Below are 17777 nucleotides of genomic sequence, written 5' to 3'. Positions count from 1 at the left end.
TTGTTTTAAAAACAGAACTGCACAGGAAGCAATAAGCACTCACTATCAAGTCACAAGAATTCTTATTATGGCCCAAACCCCACAAACACTTATTCACATGTTTAACTTCAATAGGACTACTCATGGGTGTAAAGTTAAAGCACATGTGCATTTGAAGGTTTGAGGCCTATATTAAAAGGGTAGAGTCCAGGGTGTACAACTAACACAATTTACTGCATATATACACTGAAGAAAAGAGATACTGGAATCATTTGTAGGTAGTTCTCTGAAAACTTCAGCTCAACGTGCAATAGCAGTCAAAAAGGCTAACAGAATGTTAGCAACTATTAGTGAAGGGATAGTAAAGAACACTGAAAATAGCATAATGCACTCTATAAATCCATGGTGTATGCATACCTTGAATACTTCTGGTTGCCCCATCTCAAAAAGGATAGAACGTAACTGGAACAGATTCCAAGAAGGGCAACAAAGATGAAGGGATGGAACAGCTTCCATAAGAGACTACAAAGATTAGCGCTGTTCTCCTCAGAGAAGACAGAACTAAAAAGGATATGACAGATGTCTACGAAATCAGAAATGGTGTAGAAAAAGTGAACAGAGAAATATTATTTACTCTTTCTCACAAAAAAAAAAACCAGCTGCCACCCAGTGAAATTAATAGGCAGCAGGTTTAATACAAACAAGAGGACATACTTTTTTGCACAATTAACTTCTAGAACTCATTGCTATGGAATGTTGCAATGGTCAAAAGGATAACTGTGTTAAAAAAAAAAAACTAGGTAAGTTCACGGAGGATAGATTCATCAATGGCTATTAGCTAAGATGGCTGAGAATGCAACCCCATGCTCGGAACAACCCTAAACCTCTACCAGAAGTCAGAGGGTAGTGAGAAGGGGAAGACAGGTGGATCATTCTGACTGCCCTTTTCTGTACGCTCCCCCTGTAGCTCAGGTTCAAGCCATTGTTGGAGACAGGATACTGGACTAGACAGACCATTGGTCTGACATACTATTATAGTTCTTATGCTGCTGGGTTCTTCTATTCATGGATTTACATTAAAATTCCTAAGAAGAACGGGGACAGATGTTATCTACACAAAATACCACATCATGTTTGAGATCAAGTTAGAGCAGTGGTTCCTAACCCACAGATTGCTTCAGGCCCGGTCAGCAGACAGCTGAGGCCCATGTGGCCTCCTAAGGGACATACAGGTAGTATATATAGTGTTTGGATGTACCGGCCCACACAACACAGAGAGCTGCATATGAAGCCCACAATGGTAAATAGGTTGAGAAGTGCTGTGTTAGAAAACATACATAGCATGTTTTCTAATAACTCAGTGCTAAATACTAAATGGAGTTGTTTGATGTTGTGTTAACTAATGTGCTGTCACCCTGTGTATTTCCCCAGTGTAGACATGGGGAAATAAACACAGACACAGAGAGGCCTCTTTAAGACCATCTATTGTGTTTGGTCTTATATTTAGAGTGTAAATTCTTTGGGGGCAGGGATTGTCTTTTTATACAGTGCATAGCACAACAGGGTCTTGATTCATGACTAGGGCTTTTAGGTCCTAGTATAATATAAATAAATAAAATAATAATAATGATAATAATAATAATAGGAGTCAAAGTGGAATCAGGATTATGTCCATTTTATCCTTGGCCTCCTCTCTAACCTGTCAACTAGAAGCACACCAATTACAGTGATGATTTATGATGCAGTCACCTGGGTAGTAGAAAATGGAATAAACAGGAGCAACTCATTTCACAGAAACCACCAAGTGTGTACAGCATGGATGTGTGTTAGACCTCATGATCTGGGAAATGAAGGGCTCTGCATATCAACTCACCTGAAGAAGGACAAGACACCAACTCACTTGGGTGCATGGGGAAAAGAGAATGGCAAAATGACACAAGCATTACAAAATAATTAAGGGTAGTGCAAACCACGTGATGTGCAATCTATGTGAAAAAAAATCACTTCTCCTAACAGTACCCCAGCATTGCAGCTGGGGATGGACAGCATATGAAACCCTAAAATAGATGGACATCACCACCAGCATGGTACCAACCTGGCAGATATTCAGTCTCAAAGCGCCGTCTGGCTTCGCTGATTAAGGCAGCCTTGTCCTGCTGCTGAGAAACAAGAAGATAAACCCGGTATGAAACCCCCACACCCCTTTCCCAGGTATACCCCAGTGGCCCCCCATGCCCTCCACTGATCCCCCACCCCACTCCTTTGTGTCCTCCAACCCACATGCCCTCCAGTGGTTCCCCTCCACTGTCCCGACCCCATACCCTGCAGGTGTCCCCCTCCCCAGTCCTTCCTGTCCCCACCCCCGCAAGCTGGACGCCTGGTTTTCCCCGGGGTCAGCGGGCTCCGCAGCAGGGAGGGGGGGCAGAGACCGTCGCGCTCTCGCGCAGATACTCACGCCAGCCATGGTCCCGCTGAGCTTCCTCAGCTGGTGACAAGGCAGCAGGGCGGAAGGGGGAGGGGAGCGCGTGACGAAGGGAGTGTCGGGGGGCGGAGCCAAGGGAGCGCGGAATGACGCCGCGCGCTTCCCCGAACTACCCCAACAGGTCTATTAGCCCGCCAGCGCCCGCCTGAGAGACAGCCCCGCCCCGCGCCTCCCAAAGCCCCGCCCAGCGCCTGCCCGTCATTTCTCGTCTGTCTCTCTCGCTCTCTTTCCCCACCCTCCGCGCCAGCCTTTCCGGGAGAGTTTCCTTTCCCACAATGCTTCGCGTGGCGGGCCGTTCGGAGCCGGCCAGGAGCAGCAGAGCTGGGAGCTGTCCGCGCGCGCGGCGCACAGGGCGGGTAAGGCCGCGCGCGGGGGTGGGGGGCAGGGCCCGAGCGCCGCCAGGTGCGCTCTGCGGTTCGTGCCTGCAGGGCCGGCTTGAGGAAGTGCCGGGCCCAATGCGAACACTTTCGGCGGGGCCCTGGCAGGGATGACTTAAAAAGAAAAAAGTGTAAAAAAAAAGCCTTCCGTTTCTTCCATGTGTTATTTACTTTCCATAGCTATATGAATAATAAATTTATATATTATGTACATTGCATCATAGATGCTGTTGATTGCTTACTAATGACCGCCGTTTCACCAGTGTGGGTCCCCGCCACTCCCTGCGGGTGTGCACATGAGTGGGTCCCCGCTGCTTCCTGCCCCCCTCATTGAAGCAGGTGTGCAGGGTTACTGGCCTGGGAACTGCAGGGCAGCAGTGGACATGGGGCTGGCTGGAGGCAGGGCAGGGGCTGACTGGAGGTAGGGTCTGGCTGCAGACAGGGCAAGGGGTATGGGGCTGGCTGGAGACAGAGGAGTGTGGGGCGGGCTGGCTTCAGGCAGGGCCACAGGGGGGTGCAGCAGGGGTTGGCAGGGCTGGAGACAGGAGTATGGGACTGGCTGGCTTCAGGCAGGGGGATGCAGCAGGGGCTGGCTGGAGACAGGGCAGGGCGGGCAGTGCAGGGCTGGTGCGGGCAGGGGTGTGTGGCAGGGGTTGGCTAGAGACAGGGCAGGGGGTTTGGTAGGGGCTGGCTGTGGGCAGGGGGTGCAGAGCTGGCTGCAGGCAGCGGGGGGCGGGGCTGGTGTGGGCAGGACAGGGGGTGCAGCAGAGGCAGCTGGAGCCCCGGCCCTTTAAAAAGCCCCCAGAGCCCCCTGTTATGCCAGTGCTCTGAGGGCTATTTAAAAGGCCCAGGGCTCCCCTGCTTCTACCGCACCCCGGACCTTTTAAGTAGCCGTGGGAGCCCTGGGGAATGCATGGGGGTGGCAGGGCTCCGACAGCTATTTAAAGGACCGGGGTGGCAGAGGCAGCTGGAGCCCCGGCCCTTTAAAAAGCCCCCAGAGCCCCCCACTATGCCAGGGCTCTGGGGGCTATTTAAAAGGCCCAGGGCTCCCCTGCTTCTGCCCCACCCCGGACCTTTTAAATAGCCGTAGGAGCCCTGAGGAATGCATGGGGGCGGCAGGGCTCCGGCGGCTATTTAAAGGACCGGCGCGGCAGAGGCAGCTGGAGCCCTGACCCTTTAAATAGCCCCCAGAGCCCCCTGCTACCCCAGGACTCTGGGGGCTATTTAAAGGGCCCGGAGCTCCAGCCGGGGCCGCGGGGCTTGCCGCGCTCCGGCCGGAGCTCCAGCCGGGGCTGTGGGGCAGCCCCGCTCCCGCCGGCTCTTTGGTCAGGGGAGCGGGGCCATGGAAGACCCCGGAGCAGACCGCAGCCAGGGTAAGTAAAAAAAATTTTAAAGGCGCCTAAACCGCAGGGCCCTCTTAGGCACGGGGCCTGATTCCCAGGAATCGGGCGAATCAGCCTAAAGCCAGCCTTGCGTGCCTGTGTAATGGCCCCAGCCGCGGCCACCTCTGCCCACTGCCTAGGAACAGATACCGAGCGCCTCGAGCGCCCCCACCCACCCCCGTGTGTTCCACACAGTCCTCGCCCCTGGCAACGCTCAGCCCCTGGGGGGCATGTGTTGAGCTGCGGGGCAGGGCTGCCTCTCGTGGTTAGGTGGCTGGTTACTCTGCCTGGAAGTAAGGGATTGGCTGTGTAAAGAGCGATGACTTCAGGTGTGGGCTGAGCAGCCTTTAGGGAGGAACCCACAGTGCAGCGAAATGTGTAGCTGTGGTCTGGGATGAGTTTTACTTTAATTAATGCACATCTCAGGAAAGGACTTTACTAAAGTGTGTTGGGGGCGTGGGGCAGATTGGGAAAAGTGCCTGCCCACTCTTATCTAGCTTTTGTATCGGACTCTCCTAACTTACAAGAACAGCATTTCCCTAGTTGATAGCTGAACTATCAGACTGAATAGACAATCTAAATGTTCTGTTCACATTCAAAGTTGTAAAATATACACATCACCTGACAAGTCACTTGCATTTCTCGCCACATTGATGGTGTGAGTTGCAAGATCCAGTGGCAACCACTCAATTGGTAATTTCTGAATGTGGTCTTCTGCCAAATTTTTGTCTGGTTCAGCTTGGCAAGTCAAAGGATGGTTTGGTATGCAGAGAGCTACTTTTCTATCTAAAGTGTACGAGTTTGTAAAGTCAGAGAAAAACACAGTTCTCACGCTCTGGTTGGGTGCAGCAAATCAGATACTTTATTATCTCTAGCAATTGCATGGAAGGAGAGAGCTAAATGGGTCTCTACACGTAAACAATTACAGCAGGCATTTTATACCTTTTGTTACATACAATAATGAGCAGCAAGTGCATTTTGTTTATACATAGGTCATCCTGATATCTTATTTTTCACATCTGTTTAGACTGTAGTCTACATTCTATATTTATCTACACAAAGTTGCAGCAACTTCTCACACAGTTCTTTTCCACTTGCCTCACACAATCCTCTACAAGTTTCTACAAGTCTTGCGTTATTAGGGTTACAGCTAGCCTGACTCTTGCTCACAGAAGAGACTGTTTGTGTTGAAAGACCCTTCAAATCCCTGTCAGTTCTTGCTCTACTTCCACAAGTTTTTTTTTTGTGAATTATACATCCTTAATACATGTATTTATAAGTAGCTTATTGATATCTTACATCTTGATCAAAAAGTATGACTGAATAGGAGAGCTGTTGGAATCCATGACAAAACAATGCCATAAATGGAAAACCTTGGATGATCTCCAGATTTTGGGGCTAGAAAGAATCCTATGTGCCCAGTGAACATCTGCTACTGTAAAAAGCACTTTGCTAAATAGAGTAGAAGACTGTAACCAGTATTGTAGCTTTAATGCGAATATACTGTAATATGCGGCAGCCAAGATTTTACATGTAGTTTAGAACACTCATTTTTGTAAGATTGTCATATGAAGTATTTGGAGTAATGGCGGGGATTCCTCACTGGATGGCTAGAACAATAGTTCCCTTCCTTTTGGTCATTCCTAGATAGAAATGTTATCAGAGGTGTTAACTTGCTTTTTAAATGAAAATACCGTTTATGCAAAGTTTGTTACTTGGAAAAACCTATTTTGACACAACCTTAAGGCTTCTCTTGCAACTTGCTCTGCACAGACAGGTACCATTTCAGCACACGAGTGAATTAATTGCAAATTCTGGGTCTTTAGATACACTGAATTTGAAAAATAGGAAAGAGCACACACATACTACAGTGATGAGGATGTTATAAGAATCTATAGAAAATAGGAACCTCACTTTTGCAGACTGTTTATAAATCTTGGGTATTTAAATGTTTTCCATTACTATAATATCTAACTGTCACAATCATTAATGTATTTATCTTCACAACACTGATGTGAAGTAGGGAATTTCTACTGTTCCTGTTTTGCCGATGGGGAACTAATGTACCGAGTGACTGAATGACTTGCCCATTCCTGTGGTAATGTTAATTTGTGTTCATTGGATGGGTATAACTTTGTTTGTACAAGTTACTAGTACATGTACTAATACAGGTTAACAAATTACTTGTAACATGGTCTTTTATAAATTGAATGTGGTCGCTTTTGTTTTTGTGAGACTGTTAATGAAAAAAAATGTATCCGCGAAAACTTGAACTAAGTTTTTACTATAAATGTTTTACAACAAATTTCAATCAATTTCTTTATTATCTCTTTCTTTCTTATTATTATTGTGCAATTTGTGAATGGTAACTTGTAGCCATGTTGTACTTCCAGGGTGGATTTGATTTAAATCACTATCAGGAAGACTCGATTTAATCATGGATTTGTACATAAAAGTGCATCCTTGTTGATTGTTATAAGCCTAATACATTTTCTTCACAACTCAGAGATAGATGAAGTTTTTTCATTTTTAGAAGGTACTCACTACGTGATTTATTTTGAAAACTTGTCTGGTTAGTTTTACAGCTATATCAGAAAACCAATAATTTGTTATTTCATTTACCAAAGGTAGTTGAAGCAGATATTTGTGAAGTCATTGAGAGGTGAACTATCTCCAACTCAACAGGTTAATCATTAGTATCTGGAGGATTTTCTTGCCATGCTGGTTTAGAAGGAGACCGTAACCAGACAGACCTTTACATGGTTTTTGTTTAACTAAAACAACAACGTTATGTATTCTGGACTTTTTTCTTCAACAGCAAACATAATATTTTAACAAAACAAGCATATGAATTTTTGAATTTAGTTAAACATTCAGGTTTTTTAAAATCAGGTTTTGTTTTTCTTAAAATTGTTTTTATTAAAATGGTTAAATGAAATGTTTTAAAAAAATTATTAAATTGACTGTCAAGTATCAGAGGGTAGCCGTGTTAGTCTGGATCTGTAAAAGCAGCAAAGAATCCTGTGGCACCTTATAGACTAACAGACGTTTTGGAGCATGAGCTTTCGTGGGTGAATACCCACTTCCTCAGATGCATGTAATGGAAATATCCAGGGGCAGGTATATATATGTGTGCTAGCAAGCAAGCTAGAGATAACGAGGTCAGTTCAATCAGGGAGGATGAGGCCCTGTTCTAGCAGTTGAGGTGTGAAAACCAAGAGAGGAGAAACTGGTTCTGTAATTGGCAAGCCATTCACAGTCTTGACAGATTATGTCATACTCTATCAAAAAAACTGAGGAACCACCTGATCAGCATCCTATACAGCAAACAGGAAAACATCAAAAAAGAGCTCTCCAACCTGGAGACTCTCATTAATAACCAAACTTCTATACAAACGGACTTCACTAGAATAAGACAGGAGATCTACATTACTCACTTCACCTCTCTTCAAAGGAAAAAGGACTGTAAGCTGTCTCAACTCCTACCTGCCACATGGGGCCACAACAGTGGTACCCCTAACCCACCCAGCAATATCGTCAATCTATCCAACTACACACTCAGCCCAGAAGAAAAGTCTGTCCTATCTCGGGGACTCTCTTTCTGCCCTGCCACCCCCACCAACATGATACAGTTCTGTGGCGATCTGGAAGCCTACTTTCGCCGTCTCCGACTCAAAGAATACTTCCAGGACAACACTGAACAGTGCACTGATACATGGGTGCCCTCCCACCAAGAGCACAAGAAAAAGAACTCCACATGGACTCCTCCTGAGGGTCGAAATGACAGCCTGGACCTATACATTGAATGCTTCCGCCGGCGTGCACAGGCAGAAATCGTGGAACAACAACATCGCTTGCCTCACAACCTAAGCCGTGCAGAACGCAATGCCATCCACAGCCTCAGAAACCACCCTGACATTATCATCAAAGAGGCTGATAAAGGAGGTGCCGTTGTCATCATGAACAGGTCTGACTATCAAAAGGAGGCAGCCAGACAACTCTCCAATACCAAATTCTACAGGCCACTTCCCTCAGATCCCACTGAGGAATACACTAAGAAACTACAGCATCTACTCAGGACACTCCCTACACTAACACCAGAAGAAATCAACATACCCCTAGAGCCGCGACCAGGGTTATTCTATCTACTACCCAAGATCCACAAACCCGGAAATCCTGGACGCCCCATCATCTCAGGCATTGGCACTCTCACTGAAGGACTATCTGGATATATGGACTCTCTACTCAGACCTTATGCCACCAGCACTCCCAGCTATCTCCGCGACACCACTGATTTCCTGAGGAAACTACAATGCATTGGTGACCTCCCAGAAAACACCATCCTAGCCACCATGGATGTAGAGGCTCTCTACACAAACATCCCACACACAGATGGAATACAAGCTGTCAGGAACACCATCCCTGATGATGCCACAGCACAACTGGCTGCTGAGCTCTGTGCCTTTATACTTACACACAACTATTTCAAATTTGATGACAATATATATCTCCAGATCAGTGGCACTGCTATGGGCACCCGCATGGCCCCACAATATGCCAATATCTTCATGGCCGACCTGGAACAACGCTTCCTCAGCTCTCGTCCACTCACACCCCTTCTCTATCTACGCTACATTGATGACATCTTCATCATCTGGACCCATGGGAAGGAGACTCTGGAAAAATTCCACCATGATTTCAACAGCTTCCACCCCACCATCAACCTCAGCCTGGACCAATCTACACGGGAGGTCCACTTTCTTGACACCACGGTGCAAATAAGTGATGGTCACATTAACACCACCCTATATCGAAAACCCACCGACCGCTATGCCTACCTTCATGCCTCCAGCTTCCATCCCGGGCACATCACACGATCCATTGTCTACAGCCAAGCACTGAGGTACAACCGCATCTGCTCTAACCCCTCAGACAGAGACCAACACCTACAAAATCTCCACCAAGCATTCTCAAAACTACAATACCCGCATGAGGAAATAAGGAAACAGATCAACAGAGCCAGACGTGTACCCAGAAGCCTCCTACTGCAAGACAAACCCAAGAGAGAAACCAACAGGACTCCACTGGCCATCACATACAGCCCCCAGCTAAAACCCCTCCAACGCATCATCAAGGATCTACAACCCATCCTGGACAATGATCCCACAATTTCACAGGCCTTGGGTGGCAGGCCAATCCTTGCCCACAGACAACCTGCCAACCTGAAACATATTCTCACCAGTAACTGCACACCACACCATAATAACTCTAGCTCAGGAACCAATCCATGCAACAAACCTCGATGCCAACTCTGCCCACATATCTACACCAGCGACACCATCACAGGACCTAACCAGATCAGCCACACCATCACTGGTTCATTCACCTGCACATCTACCAATGTAATATACGCCATCATATGCCAGCAATGCCCCTCTGCTATGTACATCGGCCAAACTGGACAGTCTCTACGGAAAAGGATAAATGGACACAAATCAGACATTAGGAATGGCAATATACAAAAACCTGTAGTAGAGCACTTCAACCTCCCTGGCCACACTATAGCAGACCTTAAGGTGGCCATCCTGCAGCAAAAAAACTTCAGGACCAGACTTCAAAGAGAAACTGCTGAGCTTCAGTTCATCTGCAAATTTGACACCATCAGCTCAGGATTGAACAAAGACTGTGAATGGCTTGCCAATTACAGAACCAGTTTCTCCTCTCTTGGTTTTCACACCTCAACTGCTAGAACAGGGCCTCATCCTCCCTGATTGAACTGACCTCGTTATCTCTAGCTTGCTTGCTAGCACACATATATATACCTGCCCCTGGATATTTCCATTACATGCATCTGAGGAAGTGGGTATTCACCCACGAAAGCTCATGCTCCACAACGTCTGTTAGTCTATAAGGTGCCACAGGATTCTTAAATTGACTGTGTCAGCCAGGTCAACATGAGAAATTTAAAATACTGGCTTCTGTAGCTAACTCAGTCATCTTCACCTTCATTTTCCTGTTTGTTCATAATCTGGAAAAGAAAAACAAGCCTTCCTGCTTTTTCAGGTCCCAGACGATTTTTCAATTTGGAATGAATTAGTCCAAAGGAAGAAAATATTCTTTCTACACCAGCAGAAGAAGTTACTGCAGTTAAGTGAAGTTATCACTTCAACAGTCTCTGAATCCAAGTGCTTAAGTGACTTCCACCAATTCACTAGTGTGACTTTCTTTAAACCACCATCAGCAAACATATTTCTTGAACGGTTCACCTTTAGCTCTGAAGTTTATTATAGGTGTCATTATGGAGGGATGATTGTTGGATGTCCATGGCATTAGCCAACTCGTCATCTTCAGCAGTTAAGGTTTGACCCTGGTACTCAGTATTGAAAATATTTGCAAGAAAATGAGCTAGAGGTAGTGCTTGTCTCATTTGTTTTTTTTAATGCTTGTAATTTAACTCTATCAATGCATATTTCTCTTTTTAAGATCTCACTCAGTTCCTTCCAAATGTCAACAGCATTAGCAGTAAAACAACTATTTCCCTGCATTTTGTTCAAGGCTACAGAAATAGGCTCAGAGTACTCAGAATGTGTTCAACATTTCTCTTAAGCCCAATGCTGAGAATTTTAGCTGTGACAGTGCCATATATTTTTTCACGATTTTGTTCACAAACTGTCATTAGATTAGGCCAGTTCTTGATACAGTGCTCAAAATAGTCCACTACTGAGTTCCATCGCACGTTTTATGGGAGAGCTAGCTTGGTTCATCCCACTTTTTTCAGAGCAGCTGCTGCAAAGTGGTTGTTACAGAAGTATTTTGCAATTTCAACAACATTAACCTTTATTTCTGGAACACTGACATCTTTGGCTAGGAGGTGCATCAAATGAATACTGTAACCATATGTTATTAGCTTGGTACTCTCCTCTAAACTTCTTCTCATCTTGGATACATTTTCAGCATTTTCTGTGACCAAGCTGTGTACTAGACATTTGAATATTTTTTCAGAGTTTGTTACAGCTTTTACTGCTACTTGTAAGTATTCGGCTGTGTGGCATTTCCTGATGTATCAATTGTTTCTGTAAGGAAGATGTTTCCTTCTTCTCTTGTCTCACAAGCACATACAGCAAGATCATTGTGGACATTGCTCCACTCATCAAGACTTCGGTTAACAATTTTACCCTCTAGACCTTTTGCACGCTGCTCAATTTCTCTTTCATACACTTTATCCAGCAATTTGCATGCGACATCTACTCTGTTGAGTGGCTGTATCCTGGTCTTAGTGACTGAACCATGTTAATGAAGTGTGGGTTCTCAATCTTACAGAAAGGAGAGATTGTTACGTAAACAAACTGGGCAATTTTTTCATCAGTTACCTCTTTTTTTAATCTGCTGATTCTTATCACAAACTTATCTATGGTGGTTTTTGGATGATGCCGATTTTTTTTTTCTTTTTGCTCCAGGTGATATACTGTGGCTTGTGACATACATGATGTGACTGAAACACTATCATTGGCAGATAACTCTGAAACTATAGAAAATGGTGGTGATTTTGAAGGTGGATAGTATTGAGAATCCTTTATGTTGAGAATGGCTTCTCCTAAACAAAATAAGGCAATGCAGTTATTTAATTACCATACTGCTCATTTAGTATTACTCACTGCATTCACTGACACTCAATATGACTTTAAAGGTGAAATTGTAAAAGGAAGATCTGCCTATTTCAGCTATTTTTTTAATCACAACTGCATCTAAAATGATAGTATCTTAGAGTAACAACTATATTTTTGGTTAAACATGAGAATTAAAGAATAGTGGATAAGGAAGACAGGCAGTCCTTAAGAAAGAAGTATGAAATAAAAAAGTTTGCAACCCTGAAAATCCTACATGTTCAGACATGTCCCTTTCATCATCTTTAACGCAGCTTCCTCCAGAGAAGGAACACTTTTCATGATGATGTTTCATTCGGGCAACCAGGCCTTGCATTTCTTTGTTGCACTGTTTTCATTTTGCACACATGCCTGTCTTACCCACAGGTAGAGGAACTTCATTCAAATATTCCTAAACTGGGTCTGTTTTATAGCCTGCTGCCATTACAGGTTTTCCCTTCTAGTGAGAGAATGATATGGTAGATCTCAAATCAATGAAGGCTACGCTCAGAAAGACTTCAAAACTTCTGGAATATGCTGCTCAAACAGTTTCACTTTTGTTTCTACTGTCTATGCCTCACATTTATCTCCAAACTTCTTTTCCTTGTCCAGATCTATTCCGCCCCCAACGATCTTCTGTTCTTGAACTTCTTGAAACTTTACACTTTTAGGGAAAGATTAAGGGATTGACTCTGTGTATGCAAATTTGCAGGGGGACAATAGGGTTGAGTTCTGTTATTTCTTACCTCTATATATTTATTTATTTTAAAACCATGTTTTCGGTTAACAAGCACGTTATCTCTGGAGACAGAAATCCACAGTTTGAGAACTGCAAAACTAAGCATCTCTGATAGTATCTTCTAGACTGAGCACTGAGTACCATTGGGTAGATAGAAAAATTAACCTAAATAATCTATACATCAACCCCTGGAACCTCATAAAATTGGGTCCCTAATCCATGAACTACTAGAATTCATTTACAACGCTTTTCTTAAACATTACGTGAATATATTGTCTCATAGTATAGAATTAGAATTTATACTCTCTATTCCATGTTGAGATATCTTTGAGCTATAATGTATCTTAATTAAAATTAGATAGGTTTTTTCCTCAAAAAGCATTTTATCAAAAAAATCCAATTTAAATAAGAAGTCTGATTTTTTTTTTAATTTTAATCATTGATTTTTATTCTCTCCATGTATTTCTAATTTCATCTAGAAAAAAGAAATAGGTAGAGAAGTGAGGACAGGAGTGGAATCGTCCTCCCTTCTTTCAGAGCACACCTGGAAGAAAGTTTGCACATACATGCAATTGTCTACATAAAAGCTCCTAACTGTCTCAAACTGCTGATCAGTTTTCTTTAAACCTGGTTTGCTTTTTAAGCTTCAATAAAAACTAATATGCCAAGTTTGAAGTGTCTTGGTTTGGATGTGTTTGTTGTCCAAGAACAAAACTTCTGAATGGAACTTATGGGGAAAATGTGTTGTTTTTTCTCAGAAAAGCTCAACTAACTTGGCCCAGATTTGGATGAAAAAAATCACTTTCAAACTACATCAAGTTAAAATGAGAAATATTACATGAAAAGCAATTTTGTTTGAGAAGCTTTTGAGCAGGTGAATTATAGGGCTTAGTGTGGAAGTGATTCAGTATTATTAAAATGGTTGCTTACATATTTTAAAACATATACTTTTCACAATGTGTAGTATTGATTTTTTTTTTAAAATGCAGCTCAGAATTCAATTTACTTTCCCAATATCTGCTTGTTTCCTTGCTAAAAATAAACTAGATATAAATCAAGCTGTTTTCAGTTGCTATTGATTTGTGGGACCAGCTAATGGAAATTAACCTTTGTTTTTCTCAGGAGCTTGCTAAGAATATGTAGTTGGGATATAAATTGTGACCTGTCACTTGGCTTAGGTTTCCTCCATTCATACATTTTGTCTAGAAAAGGTTTTGCAGGCAACAATGATGGTTGTATTCTTATTCTGTAAATAAAGTCTGTTTAAAAGACCTTTTTATGTAACTGTGCTCAAGCGTCCATTAATGGCTATTAGCCAGGATAAGTAAAGAATGGTGTCCCTAGTCTCTATTTGTCAGAGGGTGGAGATGGATGGCAGGAGAGAGATCACGTGATCATTACCAGTTAGATTCACTCCCTCCAGGGCACCTGGCATTGGTCACTGTCCACAAACGGGATACCGGGCTGGATGGACCTTTGGTCTGACCCAGTATGGCCATTCTTATGTAATAAATTCTTTAAATGTAAATAGAATTATGCCTAAGTAAATAGTTTGGGAGTTCTTGGAGTTGCAATTTCCTGATCTTTTTAATTTCTTCCTAGAGCTACCTTCTTGAATTTTCGTGATTCCATACATGTGAAACAACTTAATAGAATTTTGTTATCAAATAGCTTAAATGAAATACATTATTTTATGTTGTAGAATTGTTGGCAGTAAATTAATAATTTTGATAAATACTGTCAAAAACTAAGTAAAAGATATTTTGTCATATTAAGAGTAAAAATATTAAATCTCTACCACAAAATGGTACTGGTTACCTATATTTGATTAAAAAGTTGCTAAGTGTGATTCTAGTCCTGCATTTGTAAGTGTGGCAAACATCACATTAACACCAGAACTTTATAGTAGGGACCATATGATTGATTTGTAACCAGTAACCAATAGCTCAGTGGTCTGAGCATTTTCCTACTAAACCCAGGGTTGTGAGTTCAATCCTTGGAGGGGGCCGTTTAGGAATCTGGGGCAAAAATCTGTCTGGGGATTGGTCCTACTTTGAGTAGGGGGTTGGACTAGATAACCTCCTGAGCTCCCTTCCCACCCTGATATTCTATGATTCTATATGCAGTCCTTGTGACTTATATTCAATTAATCTAAAAAGCTTTTATTTCTTTTGTAGATTGAAAAAGATCGATTGGATTACAAAGTTTGTTCAACAGAAAAATTATCCTAATGAAAAATAGAGAGACATCCAGAATCCATGTAGTGGAATAACCATAAAGGGAAATGTTATCAGATGAACAAGAAAACATCTTACCTTACAATGGAGAAGTCCTCATTTTTCAGCTGTCAAAAGCAAAATGTGCAGCTGAAAAAACAACAAGATTACATGTCAACAGAATGACATATGACAGTGGCACTAAGATGTTTGTTCAAAAATCCTCAGGACTATTCAGCATGCATGGTGGGAGCTTGAATATTGAAATTGTTTATTGCAGCTGTATAGCAGACTTCAGAACAGGAATTAATCTCCCCTGTATTTTGATGAGAGAGAAAAAAAATTATAGTGTTTTCAAATACTTTTTATTGTTGCTTCACAGCTCCAACAAATTTGAACAATGCTTAAATTTTAAATTGGACTATGAATTGAAAGATGATATAAGGTTGCTTAATGGTCCAACAGTATTATGGAGACACACAAAAAAACTCTTTTATGTCTCTACCAAAACTTGCACAGTGCTAAGTGCTTCTGTTCAGTTTTCTTCCATTGAGTGGGCGAATGAGATTGAGAATGAAGGAATCATAGTATTAGGGACAAGAACTGCTTGTTTGCCAGAAGAAGAAGATGGGCAAACACTTTCGTTATCAGATGGAGCCATCTGGGGTAGTGAGTTTGTTGTATATGCAATTGAAAATCAGAAAATATTAACTGGCACCTGTTTTCTGCCTCATGCCTATAGCAGCGTGATATCTTGTGTGCATGTCTGCAGGACTGCGATATCAAGAAGCCAATTCAGAACATCAGTTGTTGCCGTCACCAACAAAAAACAGTTGATTTGGTTCCAAGATGGTCTGCCTAAAGGTACCTGCCAGCTTCCATATGAGGAGCCCTGTTCAATACAAGTAGTGACAACAAGCAGAAATGACGTGCTGTATGTTGTGTCATTTGTTTCTGGAAATGTCTGTGCTGTGCAGAGAGACAGCTTTCAGGTATTGTGGTTTTATATAGCTAGAAACAATGGAAGTTTTTAAGAGTTCTATTTCCTCTTCCCATCTACATTTGTAAGTCAGGTTCCCCCAAGAGAGAGGTTAGTGTTCACCCTTTGCTCCTCCTTATGTTGCATCCACTAAAATGACCTAAATACAGTAGAGTACATCTTTCCAAGTGTTGCTCTGTGATTTGTCTAAAAAAAACAGTAAATGATTCAGTTGCTTAATTAAAAAATTGAGACTTGGCCAGTGTCCCTGTTTCAAAAGTTGTTTAGAATAAGAATTGCCCATATAGCAAGACTCTGTTATGAATATTTTTACATAATCCATTTTAGAAAACTGAACTGAATTGATATTGACCCCAAATTTAAATTTGCTGCTTGAATTTTACTAACTTTCCCTGACATTTTGGCAACAAAGAAATGCAGCAGGTGAAGCCCATGGACATTTTTTGGCTTTAGTTTTCGTAAATTCATGAGGCAGTGTGAATTATTAGTGCTTTCTTGATATGCTGCCAAAGCTCTGCATAATTTTGCTTTATTTGGAAACTCTTCGTTTGCCTTCAAAGTGCACAAAATACTCTTTTTGTTCAGTTTCCTGCATTTAATGGACCTAATTGACATAAACATTTAATTTGATATTTTTGTTTGTAATTTGAGCTTTGAGAGGGAATATGGAAGGCTCTAAATGCCTGAAGTTACCATCTCCTTAACAGTTCTGTGTAGAAGCTATTTTTCCATACATGGTGCAGAATTTAGCTCTACAACTATCTTAATATTGGTGAGAATCGCATGATTAAATCACAGGTCTAAATAAATTCTGAAAATTCTTACTGTAAATTATATTTACGAATAAACACTCGAGTTGTAGTATTTGAAAGACATTATCTGGAAAAGAGGACTTTTCTTTTAAAGACATTATATGCACTTTACAGATGGGGAAAATTGAGACACTGAAGATAACTAATTTGTCCAGAGTGACACAGCTAGTCAGTGATAGAGCTGGGACAGAATTTGAGACTTTAGCTCACAGAACCATGGTCCAGCCCCTAGACCAGATGTTAGCAAACTATGGCCTGCGGGCCAGTCCTGCCCAGCCCATAAGCTCCTGGCCAGGGATCCTAGTCCCTGGCCCCTCCCCCATAGCCACGCTGCCTTGAGGGCAGCACTCTGGCCTGCCACTCCCACTGGGCAGCGTGGGGAGCGCAGCTGGCTCTGACCGGGTGTTGCAGCTGCGAGCTCCTGCTGCTGGTAAGGGGGTGGGGAGCAGAGGGTTGGGTAAGGGAGCGGGAGGTCCTGGGGGGCAGTCAGGAAGGAGGGGGCAGTTAGGGGATGGGGAACAGGGAGGGTTGGGAGTGGGAGTTCCGGGGGGCCTGTCAGGGGTCAGGGATGTGGATAGGGGTTGGGAGGGCAGTCAGGAGACAGGGAGCAGGGGGCATTGGTTAAGGGAGTGGGATCCCAGGAGGCAGTTAGGGATGGGGGGGGGTCCCGGGAGGGAGTGGTCAGGGGACGAGGAGCAGAGGGCGGTTGGATAGGGGATGGGAGCCCAGGGTGGGGGACTGTCAGAGGGTGGGGGTGTGGATAGGGGTCAAGGCAGTCAGGGGACAGGGAGCACGGGGGTTAGATGGGGGTGGGGGTCACGGGAGGGGGCGGTCGGGGCAAGGAGAAGTGGGGGTTGGATGGGTTGGAGGTTCTGTGGGGGGCGGGAAGTGGGAGGGGATTGGGGCCAGGTTGTTTGGGGAGGCACAGCCTTCCCTACCTGGCCCTCCATACAGTTGCAGAACCCTGATGTGGCCCTCAGGCCACAAAGTTTGCCCACCCCAGCCCTAGACTAAAAGTACCTGCTTGTGCAAATAAAGTAATTGCTCTCTTATGTGCTCTTTTAAAAAGTGAATAATCGTAGGCAAACTGTAACAAAATTGAATCTCAAATACAGATGTCTTAGAAAAAGGTGTATACATTTTTAAT

At 43.4% G+C, this 17777-nt stretch overlaps 2 protein-coding genes across 5 annotated transcripts in view; one reads left to right on the top strand and one right to left on the bottom strand.

The window, feature by feature from the left end:
* MOSPD2 (motile sperm domain containing 2) overlaps positions 1–2579 on the bottom strand; it is a 61223-nt gene extending 58644 nt beyond the window's left edge. Inside the window, exons 1-2 of one of the 2 annotated variants that reach the window (XM_030573314.1) lie at positions 2435–2579; positions 2075–2138 (exon numbers count right to left, since the gene is read on the bottom strand). In XM_030573314.1, the coding sequence (XP_030429174.1) occupies positions 2075–2138; positions 2435–2443 (73 nt within the window). In that variant the 5' untranslated portion in view covers positions 2444–2579. The remainder of the gene's footprint in view (positions 1–2074; positions 2139–2434) is intronic. The other variant, XM_030573322.1, reaches the window with a different exon arrangement.
* Positions 2580–2696: 117 nt separating this feature from the next.
* Positions 2697–17777, top strand: part of FANCB (FA complementation group B) — a 34497-nt gene continuing 19416 nt past the window's right edge. For 2 of the 3 annotated variants that reach the window (XR_004001682.1, XM_030573289.1), the window contains exons 1-2: positions 2697–2817; positions 14780–15810. Coding sequence is in view for 2 of the 3 variants with exons in the window: in XM_030573289.1 (XP_030429149.1) it covers positions 14887–15810 (924 nt within the window). In the remaining variant the exon portion in view is untranslated. Of the gene's footprint in view, positions 2818–13360; positions 13477–14779; positions 15811–17777 lie in introns of all 3 variants that reach the window. The other variant, XM_030573298.1, reaches the window with a different exon arrangement.

Source organism: Gopherus evgoodei, chromosome 1 (assembly GCF_007399415.2).
Source record: "Gopherus evgoodei ecotype Sinaloan lineage chromosome 1, rGopEvg1_v1.p, whole genome shotgun sequence".
Classification (NCBI taxonomy): Eukaryota; Metazoa; Chordata; order Testudines; family Testudinidae; genus Gopherus; species Gopherus evgoodei.
The sequence above is the reverse complement of the archived record's forward strand: the minus strand, read 5'-3'. Positions and strand labels throughout refer to the sequence as shown.